The following is a 17,132-nucleotide window of genomic DNA, read 5'->3' as shown; positions in this document are numbered from 1 at the left end:
AAAATACCGCAGACAAATGTGTTTCAGTTGGCCTCCTTATGGTAATTTATTAATAAACTTTACATCTCTGCATATTTCAAAGTAAATTTACACGCAAACATAATTATTATAACATCATAAAAGCATGTCTAATCTTACACTAAACACAATCTTATTTTTCTAATGATCTTGTGATATATTATTTCAAAACATTTACCCTAAAAGATAGTTCTTTATGGCAATATTAATTTACCAATCGTCATATTGTTTCAATATAAAAATTCCATTTATGCGTACTAAAGAGCAGTGTCTCTAGACTTGTGACACACATATCCGTGTCATGTTACTGCCTGAGGTAAACGACATGAAGAGAGGAGGCTGTTTGTCCTCGACCCTCCATTGATGACACTGTACACATCGTTCTGCAGCACTTCAGCCTGGGAGATCCAACCGCAAACTCCTTCAATATGTTTTAATTTCCTCCATGTTACCGTTAACATTTTGATGTACTGTCTTTTCTGTACAAGCAAACAAACAAAAAGTAAATGGATTAGAAGCAAGACTTTTGAAAGATGAGGGGTTGAACTTGCTTGCTTCACACTGGAGATGGTGAGAATTAAGAAAAACATGATAGCACAATATGTTCAGCTGTGACATTTACCCTCAATTTTGGGCTTAAACGCTTCGTAACATCTGAATAGCAGGATGAAAACGAGGGCCTCGCCTCCCTGGAACACAATATAGATGAGGGGGAAGAGATATAGGGGCCCGATGACCTCAGGAGAGAACGCCACCTTCAAGATGGTTGCACACAGCTGGATGTTCTGGCAGCCTGTCTCCATGGAGATAGTCCTTCTACATCTAACCAAAAAAAAAAAGTTTGCTTTGTGTGACACTTATTCAGCAAAATGTCCCAAATGTTAAATGAGTTCCATTAAAATAGTTCACTTACTGATGGTTTTGTTTAAAGATGGTGGACATGACGTAACCGAGCGTATAGCCGGTCAGCGGCATCAGTGCGGCCACAGACATGATCTGTGGCGACAGCACCACCCACACCGACCCCCCGATGGTGATGCCCGACATGACGCCGACGGCCACCGAGGAAATGAGACAGATGCTGAGACCAACCTACCAAGAGGGAGCTTCAGATGAGAGGCGTATCGCATCCAGGAAAAGTCAATTGTAAGAAGGCAAACAAATGTTAACATGTGACCACAAATCACTGTTCAACTAAGCAATGTGCTCAGTAGAGCAAAGACCACTGCTAAGGAATCAGCTTAGTAGAAGTCGGCCTGGCTTTGAGGGAGCCAATTGGCTGCTCCGAGCTGAATCCAATGACAACCCAGAAGGTCCCTTTAGAAATGTTGCGGGGCTTGGGGAGGTCACCAAACATCTTCATTACCATGAGACATTGCACAATTAGCATAGGGTTTTGAGATATACCGCACACTAGTCACACAAATCAGCCTTTACTTAAACATCCTAAATCTGATGGCAGATAAGCCTTAATCTGTGTGTCCAGGGCGTTTCACTTTATTTCGCCTGAAAATGATTGCACCAATCATTTCCTTGGGGTGACAATCACTAAAAGAACTGACTCAAAAAGGTTTTATGTATTTTGATTATTCTGTCATGGCTTTTGATGACTTGGTGGCTTTTTCAGTTCACACTGAATGGAAGACTCAGCTGAAATGCCATCACCCTGTTCCAGCAGTATTGTTGGTCTTATAAAAGATATGCCATCCAAAGAGCAAACCAACTCAATGTTTCCCCTAGCCGCTGGGAAAACAAGTTAAAACGTCCCGTCTGGCCACCAACATCCTTCGACAAAGTGTTTGTAAAGGTTTAGAATCAAACCCATGTTGGAGACAGTCCACTGCAGAAATCAATCTGTTCATCTTATGTTCAAAATCATCTTCTGAGACTTCTGGTTGCCGGCGCAGTTTCCCACACAGATACACAGAAGGGCAGACACACAAAACGTGGCGAGAACATAACCTCCTCGGTGGAGGTAACTAATGTCTGAGTTCAGAAGGAAGGAAGGGCCCACCTTGATCACCACAGCTGAGTATTTGGGTTTGTAATGATTGAGGGCGATGCCGAAGCCACAGGGAACGAGGGTCATGAAGAGGGCGATGGTGATGCCTGTGTATGGCACAGCGTTCTGCAGACTGCCCAAGCCCTGGCTGTAGATGAGTAGCAGGAGGGGCATCATTCCCAGGGCAGCGAGCGTCGAGAATGTGGTCATGACAATACTGAAACGAAACACATGGGGAAAAAAGGACAGAAATCAGGCATGGAACGCTGAACACTTTCAGGTTCAAGTTTAGGCTTGTAGTCCTGTATTTGCAGTTGATGAAAAAGCAGGTAATCATTTAACACGATTCGAGAATGATTTACCTCAGGTTCATGTCTCCCTTCAGTGCCAGAGAGAAAATGTTGGACAGGTTTCCCCCTGGGCAACACCCACAGATCAACACAGTCAGGACCTCAATCTGCTCCAGCTTGAAGACGGTGGCCAGGCAAAAGGCAGTCAGCGGCATGATGCCGAACTGGGCCACCACAGCAATGGCAACCCCCTTTGGCTTGAAGATGTGGTCCTTGATCTTGGCCACTTCCATCGTGCACCCAAGAGACACCATCGTGATGAAGAGGATGATGATGGTGAAGCCATTGATGGCTTTGTCCATAGTGGGTGAGAAGGGGTTCTGGTAACCGCTGCTCCCATTGTAAGACCCCTTCGATCCATTGTAGAGGCTGCTGCTTTCCAAGGCTGCTTGCTGTGTCAGGTTGCTGATTGCACTCATCCTGGATGTCTACAGTAGTGTGAGTTTACCCTAGATTTTATGAATGCAAACATACAAAGGACAAGGATGTGACTGAGCCTGAGGACTTTAACTGGAGCCAATTCAGGCATAAATGTTAAAAAAAAGAAAAGATTATTTGACTTTCCACTGTTTTGAGAGAATACTCTTGAAACTGACACATGATGTACATTGTTCCAAACACTGAGAATATAAGAGAAATCCACACCAGCATATTGACAAACTTACCGTCTGTCAATTATTGGTTTGAATCTTGAGCACAGATAATTATTTAACAAGATTTGAGTATTTCCATTCAAAAACATTTTATAAATTTAAAAACGATAATGAGTTCAGCCTCTGCTCCTGCTATATTGTATCGTATGATTTAGATTTTGAAACTGTATGTAGGAATATTTTTGCAATACTCCGGTAATAGTAATTACTGGAAGTAGCTTTGGAGAAAAATGTCAATAGTAAAACAAATATTTTTGTCATTATCGAGCAGTGAATAACATTTTTTGTACAAAATGATGTTGGCTCCTTGCCTGATTGCTTCTCTTGTTTCTCTGGTGGAAGGAATCCCTGTACCCCTTGTGATAACAAACCAACCAGGCTCTAACAAACTAACCAACACTGGCACACAAAACCCACCCTGTGGGTCACCAAATCGCATGTGTAATCAAGAGGCCCATAGGGGGTGAAAGTTGTTTCTTTCAGGAAAATGTTCTTCAAATTGCCCGTCCATCTACAAACCGGTTCAAAGATGGACACTTATCACCGTAACAACCTTTTTTATGAAAAATCAGAAGACACATTTTTAATTCTTACCTTCATCATTTGTCAGCTGCCCCCTTGGTGCACTTTACGCACTGTTGCTGTACTCTGCTTCTCTATCCCTCTCTTGTCTCACACAAACTAACACACATCCACCCCCTCATCAACCACATTCTTCTCAGGCCCCTTTTCTTTTCAGATAGCCCCCCTCCTTAGCATCACATGGGAGTCCGATCACATGGGAAAGGATAAACATTACTATAGAGTGTTGGCTATTACTGGAGACAGAGCATTGTGTTTGAATTATTAGATAATTGGGATAAAATGGTATAATTGACCTTTACTCTGTAATCTCCTATAAGAATAATCATAGTATCTATTATATTCATATTGTAATTATTACAAGTGCTTTACAAAAAAAGGGGATTAGGAACTGGTTATTGAAATTTAGCAAGAAGGCCAGAATTATTTTTTCTTTTTGCTTCTGGTTTAGGATGCGTCATGGGGAAGCATTGTAATCATGGTGTTGATTACGTGGAATATTTTCACTTTTTTACCAAGTTTGTTCATTAACTTTGTCTCACTGGCACAAAAACACACCATTTAGGTTGCAGTATAATACATCTTTCCCTGATAAATAAGATTGAGATACTTTTAATTCTCTTGAATCTCTCTTACGGGACTGGCAGTGATCATGCGTCAATGGGTTTCTGTTATGTGCTTCATGGGGTTGAGAATGGTTGCTAGGCAATACAGGACACAGGACACAGGACACAGGACACAGTGAATGGTGGAGTGATAGGTGGTCTCAGTGCTGGAAAAACACACAACCAACATGATTTAACAGGGAATTAATTAGCAGGTTAGTATTTATGTATTTTGTATGTATTTATTTCACAGGGGGAAAATGACACCTTGTGGTATATCCTGGTGTCGACTTTAAACTAGTAGATAAATCGCTGTAGGCACTAGTGATGGGTCCGTCACGAACGAGCCGGTTCAAAGAGCCGGCTCTTTTAAGTGAACGATGGGAGTCGGCTCCCGACCGCAAGCTGTTTATTTTATTTTATTTTTATATAAAGTTTGCCTAGGCAGAATTATATGAAGATCTCCGCGCTACAGGGCTACGTGCATGCTATGCATATGTGCAGTGACTGACTGTCACGCGCATGCATGCAACCAATAAAGTGGGGATAGACAAGGATCATACCCATAAGCAAGCAGCGAGGGGCGGGAATGCACGTTGCACTCATATGCAATGAAAACAATCAGCTACAGCAATTTATTGATATTAGAAAATGTAATTTTTACTTTTGAATAATAATAGGATGCATTGAATCATTTAAGTGTCATATAGGCCTGCCCTACACATACAAATCATAAGTCAAAATGGGCTACATTTGGCTGAATTATAAAAGGCATAGGTGGTAATATGAAGAGCCGTTTGGGAGCCGAACGAGCCTGCTCTAGATGGTGAGCTTATCCAAATGATCCGGATCCCTAAAAGGAGCCGAAATTCCCATCACTAGTAGGCACGGTTTGAGAGTAATGTGAGAGAGCTGAAAAGAGCAGAAGAGAGACGGATTTGTTCAAGCCGTTGAGCAGTGTTGCATTTCAAGAACCTATGTTGGATTCCCCGATCCAATTGTGCCATCATAGCTCATCTACTAGCGAATAATTAACTCCCCCTCTTTTATACAATAATCTGAGACAGTGAATTACATTTCTGAACCAGTTGTAGGTGTATCAAGAAGAGAGACGTCGAGATCGTTTATTGGCCTGTGGCATGTGCCACCGCGACCACTGACATACCATGGCATACGCCGTCCAGGAACGGTAACTGCCGTTCAGTTGGAACAGCACATGCCGTTCAGTTGGAACGGCATGATTCTATGCCGTTTCATCCTATGATTTTTCCTGCCATCTTAATAACCCCCTGCAGGGTTTTCCTGTCTTTGGCTGTGCAGTTTGTGTACCACACCGTAATGCCATACACCAGTACACTTTCAACAGCATCACCGGTAAAAGGTCTGCAGCAGCTTTTTCCCAACCTGGCATTTCCTCAGCAGTCTTAGAAAAAATAGCCTCTGCTGAGCCTTTCCGACCACCGCAGCCGTGTTGGTGTGCCAGGTTAGGTCCTTACTGACCTGCATCCCCAGAAACTTGAAGGAGGAGACCCTCTCCACGCAGACCCCGTCTATCTGGAGTGGGGTGAGGTCACCTCTCGTCCCGCTCCAGTCAAATATCATCTCCTTGGTTTTGCTGGCGTTCAGCAAAAGGTTATTAGCTGAACACCAGGCTGTGAGCCTCTGGACTTCCTCCCTGTATGCCGTCTCGTCACCGTTGGAGATGAGACCCATCAATGTAGTGTCATCCGCAAATTTGACGATGACATTTGAGTGATGGGCGGGGACGCAGTCATGCGTGTAAAGAGAATACAGGAAGGGGCTCAGCACACAGCCCTGAGGGGAGCCCGTGCTGAGTGTCAGGGTGGGAGATGTTTGTGTCCCCATCCTCACTGTCTGTGGACGGTCCGTCAGGAAGCTGTAAATCCATTCACAGGTTGGGGCAGGGAAATCCAGGTCAGTTAGCTTCCTGGTGAGAATGTTCGGCAGGATTGTGTTAAACGCCGAACTAAAGTCAACAAAAAGCATCCTGACATAATTCCCCTGTTTTTCCAGGTGACTCGCTGCAGTTAGGTGGACCGTGGCGATTGCATCCGCTGTCGACCTGTTTGCTTTATAAGCAAACTGATGCTGGTCAAAGTTTTGAGGGATGCAGGACTTAAGGTGGTGGAGGACGAGCTTCTCGAAGCACTTCATGACGACAGATGTTAGTGCCACTGGTCTATAGTCATTTAGGCTGCCTATGGTGGATTTCTTTGGAACTGGGACAATGGTGGCTGCTTTGAGGCAGGGTGGGACCATAGCCTGTTCCAGAGAGGTGTTGAATATCCTTGTTAGGACCCCTGACAGTTGGTCCGCGCAGGCCTTCAGTACTTTTCCCAATACTCCGTCTGGTCCTGCTGCTTTGTGTGGGTTTAAGGCCTTCAGGACTCTTCTCACCTGATGTTCCTGCAGCTCAAGCTGGTGGGTGCTCAGGGGCTGGGAGGACAGAGGAGGAGGAGGAGGAGGAGGAGGAGCAAGGTGGGGTTTTTGAACTTGTGTCAGCAGTTACTGCATCCGATGGGGTGCCCTTGTAGTTCGTCAGGGGTTGTAGACCCTACCACACTTTCCTTGGGTTGTTGTCAGCCAGATGGTTCTCCACCTTCCTCTTGTAGTCCACTTTGGCTGCTTTGATCCCTCTCCTCAGGTTTGCTCTGGCCATCCTGTACTGGTCCTGGTCGCCAGCCTTGAAGGCTGAGTCTCTTTCATAATGCTTCACCTAAATAAACAAAATGCGCAGTTTATTATAGCTTAAAATAGCTACCTGACTGCTGTGCTGCTTATCCCCAAATGTCTAAAGTTCCATTCAAGTTATTTCAGAGTAAAATTAATACAAGTGAGACAGACTTTACACACACATCTGACTGGGGAATTCACTTGAGGTGGTAAAAAGGTTATGTTTTTAAACTGTTTATTCTCTTGCCAGAAGGACTATCTAGACTAGGCTTGTACTTATAAATAATTATAAATATTTTTACTTTAAAAAATATATATATATTCGGGGCTAATTAAACACAGGGTCTGTGATTAGGATGTCTGGGTTCAGGGTCTGCGTTCAGGACCTAATCGACCAGGTAAACACGCGTCCTGCCGTCCTCCTCCGAGCTCAATACATTCATGATCCAAAATCTGACCGCAGCTGACCTCAGATCTGGTGAACTGGGCTTTTATTTCCTTCACATGTTTCGACCAATCCTGTTGCTGGAGGCAGAGCTTTTTGTAGACAAACTAGACCAGCCCATGAACATTTTAAAATGTAAATACACAGACATTTCTGTATAATTAAGGTGTGTGACAGCTCCCTCTGCTGGACAACAGTCTCACACCAAACTACATTTACCGTTTGAACCAACGTAGCCAGTGGCGGACTCAGGGGGGGGGGCAGGGGGGGGCGACCTTCCCCCCTCGTGGCTCAATGGTTGAAAAAGCGTGCTAAAGTGCCCTTCAAGAGTGTCGAAAACGAGAGGAAATGCCTTATTGGCTGCCCTTTTCACGTGCAAAACATGATTAGGTGCCCTCTAGGGTGCTCCTTCATACAATAAATTGTAATGTGCCCTCTAGAACAAGAAAATTCAATGACGTGCCTTAATGAGTGCCTTTATAGTCCCCTTCTGCCTGTCTGGTGCCCTTTTAGTGCCCCCTTTAGTACCCTGATAGTGCCCTTCTGCCCGTCTGGAGCCCTTCTAGTGCCCGATAGTCCCCTTCTGCCCGTCTGGTCCTTCTAGTGCCCTGATAGTCCCCTTCTGCCCGTCTGGTCCTTCAAGTGCCCTTCTGCCCTTCTAGTACCCTGATAGTGCCCTTCTGCCCGTCTGGTCCTTCTAGTGCCCTTCTAGTGCCCTTTTACTCGTCTGGTCCTTATAGTGCCCTTCTAGTGCTCTTCTGCCCGTCTGGTGCCCTTCTAGTGCCCTTCTGCCCGTCTGGTGCCCCCATGGTTGAAAAAGTGTGCTAAAGTGCCCTCTATGGTGGTGAAAATGAGAGAAAGTGCCTTATTGGCTGCCCTTTACACGTGAACAAAAATTAATGAGTGCCCTAGGTTGCACTGATGATGATGTGCCCTCTGGAGCAAGAATATGGCAAACCCAAAAAAACATGTTGTGGTTAGCTATTGAGGTGCAGACGTTCCTCTCTTTGGTAGCTGACAAACGGGGAATGCGAGGCATTGCTTTCATGTGGCGTCGCCATGACAAACAGGTACATCGAGTGGTACTTAAATCTCCACTGGATAACGAAGCAAAAAGCGGATTAAGAGTATGTCAGTACCCATAGTGGAAAAGCGCAATTAGATGCCAAGTTAGAAAACTTCCTTAAATGTTTCTGTAGCTGGCTTTCAGCGGTCAAAGTCTTTATGTTAGCAGCACATTGAATTTTCTCCAGTCAAATTTTTACTTAAATGTTAGTAAAGATGAAAGAGGTAAGGCATCCTCCTTTCTTTGGCTAAAATGTGAAAATGCACAATGATGTCAACAACTCATTTTGGTGTTTATAATGTCGCTAGAATAAGGGAAAACAGTGTCTTTGAAGCAAATTCTTTTCTGGGGGAGGACCCCCAGACCCCACGTTTAAATTATGAGCCCAACTATTCTTTTAAGTGCTACATGGAGATGTAACAAGTGCCCCGAATGGGACCTTCAAGGTAGCGCTTGCTAAGGTTAGGGGATAGGACCTTCCAGGCAGCGCTGCCTTTAAGGCTCCGTTGGGGGAACAAAACACCATCAAGGTGGAAAAGCCACTGTGTCCGCTGGTGGGGCCCCATGTTGTCCAGAATGTGCCCTTTTTATTTTTTCGCCCCTGCCCTTCAAACAGTCTGAGTCCGCCACTGAACGTAGCTATAGTACAATGTACATACTGCGGGGCAGTATGTACATTGTTAAATACATGAATAGGCTTGAATTTAGTAGTAATATGGAGGTTTCATATTTTTACAAAATGGAATATGTGAACATTGCAGAATAACAATCATGTATATTAAATGTATAGCAGGAGTTTAGCTTGACATTAACCAAGTTAAAGGACAATTAAATGAACCGCAACAAACATGTAGAAGTCAATGTGGGATTTTAATATATAAACAAAAACACTTGACAGAAGTTAATACAATTTGTAAAGGAAAGCAGAGGAAAACATTTTCCCAAATGAATCTTTTCAAAATGTCACCACCATTCCGAAAGCAAGTGAAGAGGTTTGTGTAAAAGCAGTCCTCCCTGACCAGCTCTGTCCCTGACTCTAAACCCTGACTCTCAACCCTAACGCTAAACCCTCTGAGGGCAGGAAGACGCGCCTTCAATGTAAAGGTTTGAACCACAGAGAAGGAAGAAAAGAGGAAGCAGTAGAGAGTAGTGAAGTAGTGAGGTTAGTGATCGACGTGAGGGAAAGGCGTGTGGAAGCACAAGGTTACATGTGGGGTCAAGAAGTGGGGTCAAGAAGTGGGGTCAACTGCTGAGCTCAGCAGGTCTTCTGGAGGACGAGGCTCAGATGAACTGAGGAGACGGGACCAGCAGGATGTCAGGATCAGGGCGGGTTTAGCTCAGGTGTGTCTACCCCCGACCAAACAGGATCAGCTGAGGTTCTGCTCAGGTGTGTCTGCCCGGACCAAACAAGGACAATGATTAGGTTCAATATTCAAAAGATGCAACATTATCTGCACCAAAGATAAGTCATTAAGGAGCAGGCAGGCTTTAGGGCGCCTTGCTCAAGGACGCATCACTGTATTCTGAGGACTTGAACCCGGCACCATTCGTTTGAGAGTTGAACCCCCAACCCCCTACCTAGTCCACTATGTCCAGATAATGCACATTTATAAAGGAATCCTTGATGGTAGAGTCCTGGTGGTCCTCAGGATTTGCCTTCCAGATGTATGGCTTCTCCATCAGTCCTCCAGATTCCTGGTCTGGTTACAAACGTAATTTGTCTCTAATGTAAGGTAACAAACACAGGAGCAGTTGGGCTCTAATATCAGGTAACAAATACAGTAGTAGTTGGGCTCTAATGTAAGGTAATAAACAAAGTAGTAGTTTGTCTCTAATATCAAGTTACAAACACAGTAGTAGCTGGGCTCTAATGTGAGGTAACAAACACAGTAGTAGTTTGTCTCGAATGTAAGGTAACAAACACAGGAGTAGTTAGGCTCTAATGCAAGGTAACAAACACAGGAGTAGTTTGCTCTAATATCAGGTTACAAACACAGTAGTAGTTTGTCTCTAATGTAGGGTCACAAACACAGGAGTAGTTGGGCTCTAATGGCGCGTAAGAAAGTAGCAGCTGTAGTTTGTCTGGTAAACAACCACAATAGTATGCCATAACTTGTACTGGACAAACTAATCCTACGTTACAACAAGTCCACTCTGTTTATTTTAGGCAAACTTACGAGAATCCTGGTTGGTGGAGTGATGTCGTCCTCCAGAGTCTTGGCTCCTCCATCAGCTCTCCTCAGCCAGAGTCCTGGTCTGGAACAAACTGCGCGAGTCTGGCCCTAAAGTCTGGTAACAAACATGTAGTTTGTCTTATTTTTAAGCCCTTTATTTCCAGTTTGTTTGGTTAATACAAACTTACAATCCTTGTTGGTAGAGTGATGTCATCCTCCATCCTCCCTTCACAGCTCCCCTACCAGCTCGCCTCCGCTCCAGAAACACGTTCTAGTAAGAAAAACACAGCGGTAGTTGGTTAACGCATGTCAAAGTAACAGCTGTATTTTGCCCTTTAAGTCAACCATGTAAGTAATTACAAACTTACGAGGAATCCTTGTTGGTCGATTCCTAGTCGTCCTCCAGCGTCTCCGCTCCTCCAGCAGCTCTCCTCAGACAGAGTCCTGGTCTGGAACAAACAGCGGAAGTCTTGCTTCAACATGTGGTAAAACAGATTTAGTCGTCTGGTATATATGGTACAAACGCCGGTAGTTTGGGGTAGCAGTATTCTACGAGAAGTGGCAGGGAGTGTGATGATCACTTCAGAGTCAAGCTCCATCTACCCCACGACAGCCGTCATTCACCAGGCAGGCCCTCCACCAGCTCCTCCACCAGCCCAGGGCCTCCAGCACGGCTCCTCCATCAGCTCCTTCAGCCATGGATTCCTGGTTTCAAACACAGTTGGTCTCAGCAGTAAATCACCTGTGGACGCAACACACCCCACCTCATGCATCTGAGGTTCACTTGTAAAATGGAAGACAAATTTAAACACTTAAATTAGACAACGTCTGCAGATTGTCACGTTCAGCAATTCATCCAATACAGTCGTATCAGCACTAGTAACATTAGTGGCTCATATGACTCTTGCATAACCCCCGTATGAATTTACTCACAGCTTGGCACAGATTTAAAGTGATAAGATGATCAAAACCAGACCTAAACTACCGTGGATTTTAGTGTTTCAGATGAGCTTGGTGATGGTTACCTTCTGGTCCGGTGCTGCAGGCCCCTGGTCTCCAGCCTCAGTCTCCGGTCCACCCTGGCACCACAAGCCTCCGGTCCCCAGCCTCTCAGCCTCGCCTTTCAGCTACAGCAGCAGGTTTATATCAGCATTTGCCCAACAATAAACTTATTTGACTCATCCGAAACCAAGTTACACAATTAATTGAACTATTATTTTATAACTCAAGGCCAGAAAAGACTTGAGACCAGACATGAGCATCCCGTTTTTGGGAATGAAGACAGAGCAGTCCACAAGTTTAAAGAAGTGGTTCAGGCCATGCATTGAAACTGACCTGAAAAGACTCTACTCACACAGAGCACTGACCTGTTCTGGAGGACTTCTGACAGGAGGTGGAGGTCTGGCTCTGGGTGAGGAGGTGGAGGTCTTGCTCTGGGTGAGGAGGTGGAGGTCTTGCTCTGGGTGAGGAGGCAGACACCTTGGGACAAACTACATGTTACCTTTTTAATCTTGTACAGTTCTAGAGTATCTTCTACTGTAACATGTGGGAATGACGGCCATTATTTTAGCTTTTATATTATCCAGTTGTTAACTCTGCACCAAAATCGTTGTTTAACGTCATTCCATTGGGTAGGGTTTAACTTCTGTGGCAATTAATGACAGCAGATATTTAGAACGTACAAAAGCTGAAGTAACAAAGAACACTAAGCAGTATCGATATTAAATCAAATATACTCAGCCATATTCAGGTGCTGGGTTCCGTTGAAGAAATGTCAAATTATCTTCCACCTTGAAAGGATTTTCTGCCTTCCCTGACGTAAAAAATGGGCCCGCAAGTAGAACGCTGTTTTGTACGCAGTGAGAGTCCCGCAACGTCATCGTGGTTAAAAGTACGGCGCAACCATCGGAAATTATCAACATATTGTACGACGTACGTCTCAGTATGTATTTAATATCAAACTTTAGTTGTTTAAGATAGGGGGCAACAATTTCCAATGGAAACCGACTGAATATAGTTTCCGTTGGCAACGGCTCGAGGTTACGCAAATACAATCCAGAACGTTCCGCCAGATTCCCTCAGGGGACTCCTGTCCAACTAACTGCCAGGTGGTTTCTTATGGTTGTCAAGACTACAACGTTCTATGCTAACCATTGGGACTAAATCAAGTGACCGCACTCAGAACCTTCCACGGCGGGAAGCACAAACCGTCCGGCTGGAATCCGAACATTCAGGCCGGAACCAACCAAAGAATAACAGAACCAGCGCCTCACCTTGATCAAGTCCAGCGATGGTCTTCATTAAAACACAGCCAACAGACTTACCTTGAGGAGATCTGTTTGTTGCTGTTGGTCATTAATACTATTCAGTGTACCTTTACTTTATTATGCACCCAGTGTGTACAAGTTATATCACTCAAAACCATACGAAGAACCAAACTACCATGTACGTCCCACAACAACTGTAAACCTAAAATCCTGGAATCATTCAATACAAAACTGTGTCTACATTTTACAATTATCTAGATTATTCAAGGTACAAACCATACAGAGCAAATCTAAACGTTGACCTCACAGAGAGTCGACCATAGCCCTGCAACGTCACCCTGACCGCCTCATCACCAACAGCAAATCATGCCAGCCAGCCAACACATGTACAGCAAGTGGGCATCTGAGTGAAAGGACTGGCCATAATAAAAAGAAGCCCAAATCATGAACTATCCAACCATCTTCATGGTTTAAAGATTTACAGACTTGACATTCCATTGTGTTCTAATCACCTTAGTCTGCTCCCTCGTTACTTATAAAACTCTACATCTCCATCACTAGAGTGTTGCATCCTACTCATGGGGGTGTGGTCCGAGTGAGCAGAGATGCATGCTGGGATACAGTGCTGTCTGAAGTCTTCAGTTCCATAGACACGCCCCTCAGGAGAAACCAAGTGTTTGAGAATCTGTCGTGACATCAGTTACATGAGCTGGAATATCCTTCAAGATGGCGCCAGGATTCTCAGAGGAGAAAAGCCAAGAGGAAGATGTGTGGGTTCTTCCTCGCAGCCAGTGGAACACAACAACGGTCTTCTTCAGAGTACCATGGAACACTTTGAAACATTCTCCTCTTTACACCTTGAAGCCCCAGTGAAGGTTTCCTTACCTCCTCAGCTGAAGAGCACAACTTCAGCTCAAAGAGCGCACTAGCTGGAGTTCCCGGATTGGTTCTGATTTAAGGGAACCAATCGTTCAGCTAGTCCTGTCTGAAACAAATACAGTTCAGCCTGAGAAGACGTTCAACTGAGAGCAAGACAAGATCCACAGGGCTCTCCATCAATCCCGCCAGGTAGGAAGAGCCGTCTCATTACAGGTCTGAAGGTCATCTTGAATATCCATTTAGGTCCCTTTCCAACATCAGACTTTCCTTGTGAAATTCCTTTTGGTGTCCATCCTCCATTGATCCTGATTGGTGTAGTCCTAGTTTGAAGTCACTGATCTGAACACGCCGCTTGCATCCTTTTACACTTGAGTTGGATACTCTCCTTCCTGCCCAGTGTGTTGGATCTCGCTCCGGAGCGTCGCTCAGGCTCTTCATGTCTACTGGAGGCCCTTAAGTAAACGTGTGGCCGTTCATCAGGTATGATTTAGTTGACCATTCCAATATCCCAAGCCAATCACACAGACCCCCGTATGAACATTATCACTGTCAAAGCAAGCCGGACACACACACATAGAACCCAGGACAGGCACGTAGAACCCCATGCCAGGTGTGAGTGGGAGACAGACACACACACAGTAGAACCCTAGCGATGCTGAATAATCTTCCATCTCAACACACACACACACACACACACACACACACACACACACACACACACACACACACACACACACACACACACACACACACACACACACACACACACACACACACACACACACACACACACACACACACACACACACGAGCCATAAAGGGCCAAACAATCATGCAGGGTAAAAACCTCATAGCAAATAACATTCCATCATCCCCCCCCCCCAGCTCTCCTGCCAGGGCACCCATAACAGAACAACCAATGTCTCCAGAGACGTAAATTATGTACAACATTCTTCAGTGGCGTCCCACATTGGTGATGGATTATGCTTGGCGTCTCCAAAATGTGTACCAGGTTGATTCAACATCTCTGAAGTCATGTCTTTATAGTCCAGTGGTTTCCTGAATGAGGGGCCTTCACAGATGCAAACGGTGCAGCTTTAGTCAGCCTGAGGACGGGAAGGAGGTCATCTGTTCAGAAGACCACCCAGTGGAGGGGGGTGGCTCTTGAGGAGCAGGATCCATATGGGGATGGCCCCAAATAAGACCTTCTTGGAAATGAAACTGTTCCTGAGGAGTCACGATGCCTGGAGGGGACTGTTGAATGTGTTCCATGGTTCTCTGCGTCAGACTGAAGTTTTGTTTTAGTCGTTGAGATGAGGAGCCCCCTCATCTCCCCCTGGTGTTTCTCCTTCTGAATCCCTGTCTCCATCTTTAAGAACATTCCAGTCCATGTAACTGACGTCACGACAGTTTCTCAAACACTCGGTTTCCCCTGAGGGGGCGTGTCTACAGACCTGTAGACTCGAGACAGCTCTGTATCCCAGTATGCACCTCTGCTCACTCAGACCACAACCTCATCAGTTAAGCAACACTCATGTGATGAAGATGCAGAGCTCAGGAGAGTAGAATGAAAGAAGACTGAAGATATCAGAACCCAACCCATTACTCCAGCTTACAACAATAACTTGGAGCCTGTAACCATTTTAACAAATCATTAATAAACATAAACCAAATACCTAAGTAACCCATGAACCAATAAAACATCCATACTACTAAGATCAACCTTCAGGTAACAGGTTAACTCACCAGGAAGCCAAAATACATGAATGTGCCCAAGAGTAATGAGAAATGAATGACTTACAGTTTGCAGATATGCTTCATGGTTAAGTTGGGATACTCACAGAACTGCAGTTTAATATCCATGATAGACCTTTGAAGGAAGGAACAGTTTACTCATGGTCCAAATTTCAAATGAGAGTCAAACCACCACAATCCCAGATTTCCTTCACACATTATCAGTGATTTATATTCAACGTACAAGTCACGTCAGTTGTGCTTTGCCACACAATTCTACTCACATCATGTTCAGATGAGATGCTCCTCTTTACTTCAAAAAGTCTTTAACCTGTGAAACTGGAAGAGATGTTTCCACAAAACAGTACACAAACAAATGTACTGTCCGGTTCCCTTTTAAGTGAAACGCACCAGATGCAACCAATTAACTAATTAAGAAAATCACCTGGTGAAACTTCTAAACGAAAAAAGTCTTCATTCAATTCACCTTACTTTGTGGACAAGTGAGTGTGTGTGTGTGTGTGTGTGTGTGTGTGTGTGTGTGTGTGTGTGTGTGTGTGTGTGTGTGTGTGTGTGTGTGTGTGTGTGTGTGTGTGTGTGTGTGTGTGTGTGTGTGTGTGTGTGTGTGTGTGTGTGTGTGTGTGTGTGTGTGTGTGTGTGAGAGAGTGAGAAGGAAGCTTTCATCAAAGAGACCAGAGAAACTCATTCCCTGGTTAAACTGGAGTCATCGCCTACCACCACCACACGTTAACACACACACAAACACACACACACACACACACACACACACACAAACACCATACACACACACACACACACACACACACACACACACACACACACACACACACACACACACACACACACACACACACTACTGACATCAGTTCACTGATCTATGCTGTTCTTGCTGTCCTTGTTGTTTTAATGGCACTATGAATATGTTTGTGTAATGCAGTTTAAATGTTATGTGGCTGTGTAAGCAATTGTGTTTTAAAATTAAGTGAAGACATTCCTCCAGTCATAGACATCAATGTGGTAACAGTGTATGGCCTTTTGCCCTCTGGTTTAATTAAAACATGAATTAATTCATTCATGAATTTGTCTGCCACATACGCACACACACACACACACGCACACACACACACACCACTGACACCAGTTCTTATCTGTGCTGTTCTTGCTGTTGTTTTAATTGCACTAAGAATTTTTCTGAATGCAGCTGAATTTGTTAAATGCAGTTTAAATGTTATGTGGCTGTATAAGCAATTGTTTTTTACAATTAAAATTGATGATAAATTACTATTTCCCTTTGCAGTTTCACTGGCCCATCTTACCTTATAAGCAGCCCATTTAACCTGAACAGCTGGCCCATTTTAACTGAAACTGCTCATGCCAAAAAAGTTGGCACAACTGATGTTTCAAGAACTGTAGGGCCTAAATAATTATATTTTATTGCAGAATTTCAATGGAAAAGGCATATATGGTATTGTGTTATTGTCCCAAGGGATTTACCAAAAAGTGGCCCAATTTAGCTGATATCACCCAATGTGACACCAGCACGGCCCGCCTCCTCCGTATAATTTCTAGACAAGTATTTAGAGAAGTCTGCATGTCTCAGAAATTACATATTTCGAGTAACTGTAAGATTATAAGCTTTTAT

The 17,132-nt window shown here is 44.4% G+C and overlaps 1 protein-coding gene and 1 long non-coding RNA gene across 5 annotated transcripts; both read right to left on the bottom strand.

Annotated features, from left to right (window-relative positions):
• Positions 1-21: 21 nt before the first annotated feature.
• Positions 22-3,769, bottom strand: LOC132457841 (hepatic sodium/bile acid cotransporter-like). The gene is made up of 6 exons (XM_060052195.1): positions 3,618-3,769; positions 2,383-2,819; positions 2,033-2,237; positions 932-1,110; positions 641-840; positions 22-497 (listed from the first exon to the last, which is right to left on the bottom strand). The coding sequence occupies exons 2-6, from the start codon at positions 2,787-2,789 to the stop codon at positions 442-444; spliced, it is 1,047 nt and encodes a 348-aa protein (XP_059908178.1). The 5' UTR covers positions 2,790-2,819; positions 3,618-3,769; the 3' UTR covers positions 22-441.
• Positions 3,770-10,001: 6,232 nt separating this feature from the next.
• On the bottom strand, positions 10,002-11,321 carry LOC132457488 (uncharacterized). 4 transcript variants are annotated; one of them, XR_009525678.1, is made up of 4 exons: positions 10,958-11,321; positions 10,778-10,860; positions 10,593-10,704; positions 10,031-10,138 (listed from the first exon to the last, which is right to left on the bottom strand). It is a non-coding gene; the product is annotated as an uncharacterized LOC132457488 (long non-coding RNA). The 4 variants fall into 4 exon arrangements; XR_009525679.1 differs by having other exon boundaries at positions 10,593-10,860; positions 10,958-11,038; positions 11,193-11,320; XR_009525681.1 differs by having other exon boundaries at positions 10,002-10,138; positions 10,593-10,860.
• Positions 11,322-17,132: the final 5,811 nt, after the last annotated feature.

This window comes from Gadus macrocephalus, chromosome 5, assembly GCF_031168955.1.
Source record: "Gadus macrocephalus chromosome 5, ASM3116895v1".
Taxonomy (NCBI): Eukaryota; Metazoa; Chordata; class Actinopteri; order Gadiformes; family Gadidae; genus Gadus; species Gadus macrocephalus.
This window is presented reverse-complemented; position numbering and strand designations above follow the sequence as displayed.